We start from the raw sequence: 7,690 nt of genomic DNA, 5'->3' as shown, positions 1-7,690 counted from the left end.
AGTCCCATTAAATATAATGACATAGCAAAATGGTGTCCGTTATAAAAAATGGAAAATCAAGGATTGATATTTGGAATTTATACTTTCAAACCCTGGATGCTTGAATTTGTGTATAAAAAATCAGTGTATAAGAAGGGCCGACTGTATATATGTTAAAATAAATTGATAGATGATTCGATTCATTGGTTTTGCACCTACTTACCTCACTGATTGCTCTCCTCACTTTGCTGTTTGAGTTCTTCAGCTTCCAGGTCTTCATCGGTGCCATCGGGGAATGGGGTCCGAGGCTCATCTTCCTCCAGGATGAACTCTGGGTGAGTCATGAAGTTATGAATGGAGGTTTTTGATTCGGGTTTCTGGAGGCCTTCATACAAGGAGCTACGGCATGCATTCACCACTTTGATCTGTGCCAAAGAGGAAGATGAGATTAAAAACAAAACAAAACAACCAAATACAAAAGTGAGCAGTTGCCAAGGGGAGCCCTTACGGATTTTGAGGGGGAAGAAGAACACAACAGGTATAACAAGAACAAGAACAGCAGCAGCAGCAGCAGCAGCAGCAACAATAGTACTTTTGAACAAAAAGCTAAAATCAATATAAAAAGATGACCTATGGAGAACCAGAACAGTCATATGGGTAAGAGGTGAGGCACTACGCGTGTGATGGGGCAGCCAACTATGAGGAGGCTTCAGGAGCTGCAAGAAAAGACACGTAACATTTTAAAGACAAAGGCTTTGGAAAGCATGGACACTCAAAGCAAAACCATTCTTAAATGTGTGCCTGCGTGTTCAACAACAACAAAATACCCCATCAAAACAGCTCAGAGTGGTGAGATAAAACATATACTTGCAAAGTGTGATTTATTTCCAAGCCAAAATTAGGATGGGAAGCGGCAGTGACAGTTTTAAATTTTCAAACTTATAAATATTAATTTGTTGACTGTGTCACACACAAAAAATGGTTGAGATTGTGTACTGCAGTAAACTGCAGCAGGTTGCCAATAATGCTGGATGTACCAATGAGCATGCAAGAAACAAGTGCTGGTAAATGGGAGCTGCCCAAGCTTAAGGAGCTCCAAAGCTACACTCACTGAGATTGGAAACTAGATTGCATTTTCCAAGAAGAGTTACTAATTTTGGAGTTTTTATACAGCACTTACAGATCTACTGAACAGGAGCTTCTCAATGTCCCTGGGTTATGGTAAGAAAAAGAATCCATGGCCTATCACCTAGTTTTATGCAGTCCATCCATAGTGATCCCTCCTGTCAATAAACGGTGCAGTGAGGAAAAATATATGGCTTCAAAGTCTTTCCACACCCTAGGTTCAGTTTCCTCCCCTCACCACCAATCAGTGAGGATGGAGTTAGGATCTCATGGGACAGTCAGTGTTGTCCAGAGGGGAAAGCTCTCACATCTCCTGGCCTAAGGAGAGATGACTCATTTTGGCCATGAATTACATCCTCTCCTTCAGAACCCCACAAGCATGGTGGAGAAAAGTGAGAAATGGGCAGCCTGAATTTTTAAAGATCCATAGGAAACTAGGCCATTATACACATGGCTCTTGAGAAAGAATAATATATGCAGCTTCATAGATGTTTGGCAGCAAAGTGCCAAAGCTCTGCCTTCTTTGGCTGTTTTGAAAATCCCAGATGCACACTTAAGAATATATATTTTTTGCTTCAACCCTTGCAGCAATCACAGTTTGCTCGGTCATGTGTAGATAAAATGCACATCAATTTTCATAACAAGGAAGCACTGTGGACACAGAAGTTAAGGCATCTTCTCTTTTAAAACATACTACTGAAAAAGTCACACTTACCCAGACAAAGCAACATAACAAACATGAAAGTGTGATAAAAGCTTGCTATTGACAAGCCTAATCATATATACCTTAAATATAGATAATGATATCAGGTTTTCACTGAGATTTGGTATGCAATGTCAAATTCACAAAAACACATTCCAACAGCAAATTAAAATCCCAATGTAATTTGGGGAAATTCTCTATCCCTGCTTTTCTATCCAATTATTTATAATGTCCAATACAGTGGCAACAGTACTCCAATGCCATTACTGGTAATCCTGTTTGTCATGCCTCCAGTTCTCATGAGAAGATCTCCAATCACAGAAATCTTCCAAACTTGGTAGCAAAAACAAAACTGCACAGCACTCTTAATCACTTGTGAAAATGTAGTAAATAATTGTATGTCTATAAATACATACGTTAAGTCCTACACATTATTTTGGAAGTAGCTTTATCCTGATTGTATTTATGGGGGTCTTGAGCAGCATTGATGTAATGGACCATATACTATAAACAGAACTACTAAATGATAACTGGATAGCTGAAATATCAGTCACTGCTTCTACTCTGCAAATGGTGTTGAGAAGAGACAGCTGCTAATGGAGATGCAGTGAATGGAAAAAGATCTACCTCTTACTCTGCTTACTGCTTTCCTTCTGCAACTCCCCTGCTAATCGGCCAATATCAAAGATTGCTGTACTACACAGAAAAAAAGGCAGGGGCCAGGGTTTCATTATACAAGACATCTGGGAACATAGTTCTGACCCCAGCTATAAGAAACAAGCAAAAGCGCTAGAAGAACCCAGATGTTTCCAAATCCAAGAACCCTGGACCTTTCATTTAACACTATCTCTTCTTTTCCCCTCCTCCCGGAGGGTGTCTGCAATACTCTTCCAATAACTCCCAACTCTTAAAAAAAAAGGATGCAAAAGCAGTGGAATTCTGGGAAGATGAAAGATGGACTAACAATGTCCAGTGGGGATTCAAATTACATAATATGCCACACAAGGACCTTGAGGGTATCTAGTAGGTGACCACAGCAGAAGAACAGGAGGAAGGAGGTCATTTCATTGGTGGCAGGGGTGGGAAAAGGGAAAGCGGTGTGGAAGCCTTCACATGCAGTGGCAGAAGTGATTTAGGCTGGTGGGGAAAGTGGTGGAATAAGTATCAGGAGCCTCACAACCACATTTTTATGACTGAGTGAAAAAACAGATGGATGATCACAAAGTTAAATTTATCTAAATTGCAGCAACTTAAATGAAATTAACCTAGATATAAACAGAAATGAATGATTTGATCTGTTCTCTATATTGTATATTTTATGTTAAAATGTTTTATATTTTATGTTATAGTTTTCTGTTCTATTTCTATGAAGGAGAGACAAATATTTCAAATAATAGTCTGATTCGTTTCATTTTTCAAACACATTACTATCCAGTGACAGCTGGTGGCTCCCATGTCACTCTGGCAGTGATGATATGCTGCTTTGTAGTCAGAAGTCTAGGCAAGCTGCTGAATGCTATTCCCAAAACTAGTTTCAGCACCTTGGTCAGCTCCCCCAGGACAACCATGTTCATTTCAATGGATTTTAGCCAAGTCTACTGACCAAAGGTTCTTTGACCCAGCAGAAAGGGGGGGGGGGAGGAAGGGGGGACTTTAGGCACACATCTCTCCCCTTTAATTCATCTAAAATCTGTTCTTAATGGGAACCTTCAAGAGAGAGGAAATTTTGCTCCTGGATTTGTTTTCCCTCAGTGATATGACCAATGGAATACCATTCCAATTGTCTTTCAAGGAAAACTAGCTAGATACTAGCTGAAATATACCTGATGCCACTTTTTTAATTAAACTCAAAGGGGCCCATGAGTCTCTCATTTGCTACTCATACTTTCTTCTTTGGCCTCAAGAATCTTATTAGCAGTATAACAGACAGCCTCCTTCATTTCCTGCCCTTTGAAAAACTCAAGAATCTTAGCAGCACTACCGCTCCCATCTTGCTGCCTTTTTTCTTGTGCCTCACAGTATCTTATCCTCTTTTCTAGCTGAATTGCACCTGATGCTGCCCAGGTCTGTAGTTAATACTCCCAGAGGGATCCATGGAGTGTACTGTTTTTCCACCTGTTTTGTTTGGAATTTCAACTGGAAGCTGGCTGCTGCAACATGGGTAACAACCAAAAACATCATCAAATTTTGAACCATCTATGATGACATTTCAATGAATTAGGAGTACTACAGTCATGCAAATATTCCCTTTCATTATTTTATATCTTAAAAAAAAAAACAACCCAAGGAAGAATATGAAATAATAAATAACAAAAACAGTATCTGTACACTGCTGTACAAATATTCTCTTTCATTATGACAAAGTGATAAGACTAGCAAGGAAGAACAAGCTTCCTAAAAATGACAACTTGTCTTCACTATGGATCTGCTTTTGCATGGATGGAGCAAAATGTTAAATAGTGGCCTCCAGCAGATCAGGGGGAGCAGGACCCATCCACCCCCCCACACACACAAATTGCCCCCAAATGTCCCCAGGGATGTGGACAGCATTCTTGCTATGTTCTCTCCAGGGCCATTTAAGGCCAAGAGAGGTCATTTTTCCAAGAAGGAACCCATACGTCATATGGTCTCTTTGGAGTCAAAAAGTGTGTGTGTGTGTGTGTTGAAAATCTTCCATCTTCTTCATTTATTTTTCACACTAAGGGGGGCTATGTACCCCCAAACTGCACTCCCTCTCCTGCTTTAGATACTTTGGAAAGGCTCAATTAAAATAACGTTGTATAATCATGACTATACAGTGGTACCCCGGGATACGAATGCGCCGCCTTACGAAATTTCCGGGTTATGAAAAAAATCCATTTAAAAAAACTGTTCCGGGTTACGAAGGTTTTTTCGGGTTAGGAAAAATTTTTTGGTGCTTTTCGGCGCTATTTCGCACGAAATCGCGGCTTTTCCCCATTAGCGCCTATGGCTTTTTCGGCTTATGAAGCATTTCGGGTTACGAAAGCGGCGGCGGAACGAATTAAATTCGTAACCCGGGGTACCACTGTAAATTGTATTATTTCAGCCAACGATGGGGAACCTTTGTCTCTCCAAAGGCTTTAGAGTTTGTCTCCTCTAGCCATGTTGGTTATGGCTTCTGAGAATTGACATTCAAAATATCTGGAGAATCAAAAAGGAAAAACTGTTGTTTTAGGGCATCTCCTCCATTCATACAGAGGAAGTGACAGGCCCAGGAGAAACAAAATGTACATCTAGAACACACCCCACAAGCCTCCATAACATGCAGGTGTTCTGTAGTAAATCCTTCATTATACCAAGAACATTTATTTATTAAAATATTTATATCCACCTTTGATTACGTTTCTGGAAACAAAACCCTGTACTTTGTCACATATGTATTCATGTGATTTATGTTCAAAAGAAAACAAATGTGTAACCCAAGGTAGAAATAAGGTAACAGCAGTTGGTCAATCAGAAAGTGCACATGCAGCATGCAGAGGTATCAGAATTGTAGACAGTTTTTACCTTACTATCAGTTTTTGTAAAGGTCAGGCAGAGAAAAGCTGTTGTGTTGGCACAGCATCCTGCTTCTTTAACTACCAGCAAGTCATTGCATTTCAGTTGGAAAGTCCTCTTACAAAGAAAGGAAGGACAGAGGCTATCTTATCAGGATGACAGCTGCTGCACTTAAGTCATGCAAAGGAAAATAGACATTGGGCATTCTAGAAAATCTGCAGTTCTGGGACGTTTGATTTCCAGGTTCAAGACTGATTTGCTTAAATCCACATTACATACTGCACATTAAAAAACATACTACCAAGCTATGCTATGTCTACACAGTATTTGCTGGAGCAGACAGCACCATTTTTTCAGTGAGCATACAAAAGTTTCCATTGTGTAGTTGTTCTTTCACAAACTGGACCTGGCCACCTATTCCTCTTCCTACTGATTTGAAGAAGCAACTTAAGAATCAGAGTAATTTTACAAACATCACAGTATGTCTGCTCATACCTACTACTCTTTGCCATTCCTGAAATATAAAGAAGAGCACTGCTGGCTATGAAGAATTTCCCCTACAAAGCCTTTGCAGTGGCTCACTTAAGAAAACATATACAGTCATTTCTCCAAGTGATGCACACCTCTGACCTTGACCATTTGTATATGTATCCCAGAACCCAAAACAACCTGCCACAGTGGCACGTTACAGGTAGTGTGCGACAGGCAACAGTGACACTGTCGGGCTAACTTCAGACATCACCAGAGCTTAATAAAACAATGGCCTGTTACAGACTGCCAAAACAAAGCTGCTTCGGGTCTCTTTGGAGGCATGCTATTTAAATGATGCATGGGTCCTAAGAGTCCAGAGGTTGCGCCAAAGCCACACTCCATTCCTAAGCACTGGAGTGCAGCTTTGGTGCAGCTTCCGGATTCTCAAGATGCATGCATCATTTAAACAGCATACTTTCAAAGAGACCCGAAGCAGCTTTATTTTGGCAGTCTGTAACAGGCCAATATTGCTGCTTTAGACTGAAAGCTGACATGCAACCTTTAGCAGCCTCAGTGGGTGAGTAAGAGTCTTTGCTTGCATCCTTTGCATTAAACCTATCTAAGTCTATCTCTTTCCCTCCTTTTAGCCATGCACAGTATAGCTATACTCAAGTTGACATAGATTACAATTTCCACATGTAATATATAGCTTGTGTTTAATTTTCATGCAAATGTTCATCCAAGACCATCTCCTTGCTTTCAGGGCCTCTCATGGAGGTTGACACTTGAAGTAAGGAGGCTCCCATCGCAGATTGGTGACGTTTACGTGATGGGAGCAGAGCAGAGCAGAAGGTAAGGAGTGTGATAAACTCGTAAGTCTTTCCTGAGAAAACTGAATTAATTTGTACTATTTGAAATCTTTCTTAGAAGGCTTGCCTGCACTGCACGCTGGTTCTTCCGTAGCTAGAAAATTGCTATTTTGGGAGACTACTCCCTTTTGACCATAACATACAGTGTCAAACAACTTCCCCTAATCCTCAATCTATTCTTCTTCCCTTTGAGATATCCTCCATGAGGAACATTATAATCCAGGTTAAATGTTAAAGGCCATGTCAGTGGGGCAAGGATCTCCATAAGGATTCTAGGCCAAAGCAACTGGGTTTATTCTTTCTAGCCTATTCCTTGGTGTCCTAATGACCTTGAAGCAAACCATGTAAACCTAAGCACTTTCAAGCACTGATCAGGGGGGGGAAAATCACCATCTAATATTGTTTGAAAGACACAAGGGGAGAATTTTAGCATCAAATAAGTCTCCCTCCCCACCTATTGCTGTGCATAAGAAGTAAGGATATTAAATGAGGAAACAAACAGGCAGTATGAATATCATATTCCTCTTCATGACAAGAAGTCCTAACTCTACTGGGATATGCCCTCACTAGTCCAAGGGCTAACATTGTTAACAGCTAACATGGCAGCTGAAAATCCATAGGAGAGAAGAAATCAGCAGTGTATCTGAGTTTGTATTCTGTTGAGGCCTTGGAACCACAGAATCTGTCCCCGTCGAAGTTCCATTTCAGCAGGGTCAATTTCATCGACACCCTCAGCCAAATCTTCATCTGCCATATCCTCTTTGGTAATGCCATGCCCCGCTTCCTTCAGGAATTTCAGTTGACTGGTTGGGACAGTGCAGATCGACTACAGAGACATGAGACACCCAAAGTTAACTCCTCTTTGCTGTAGCTGGCATGATTTTGCTTCTCAGTTGGATCATAAATTTTGTCACCGCCACCATCCCAACAGTCTTTCTGTGCATTGAGATCATGCCATCCTAGCAGTGCTAAACAGCATAATGCCTCTATTTATTTATCTATCTATCTATCTATCAAAAAATGG

The 7,690-nt window shown here is 40.7% G+C and overlaps 1 protein-coding gene across 1 annotated transcript; it reads right to left on the bottom strand.

The window, feature by feature from the left end:
* Positions 1-203: 203 nt before the first annotated feature.
* On the bottom strand, positions 204-7,427 carry LOC121931670 (plasma membrane calcium-transporting ATPase 1-like). Its single transcript, XM_042469648.1, has 2 exons — positions 7,310-7,427; positions 204-404 (listed from the first exon to the last, which is right to left on the bottom strand). The coding sequence occupies exons 1-2, from the start codon at positions 7,418-7,420 to the stop codon at positions 204-206; spliced, it is 312 nt and encodes a 103-aa protein (XP_042325582.1). The 5' UTR covers positions 7,421-7,427.
* Positions 7,428-7,690: the final 263 nt, after the last annotated feature.

Source organism: Sceloporus undulatus, chromosome 5 (genome assembly GCF_019175285.1).
Source record: "Sceloporus undulatus isolate JIND9_A2432 ecotype Alabama chromosome 5, SceUnd_v1.1, whole genome shotgun sequence".
Lineage (NCBI taxonomy): Eukaryota > Metazoa > Chordata > Lepidosauria > Squamata > Phrynosomatidae > Sceloporus > Sceloporus undulatus.
Note: the sequence above shows the minus strand (reverse complement) of the source record. Positions and strands in the feature narration are given on the sequence as shown.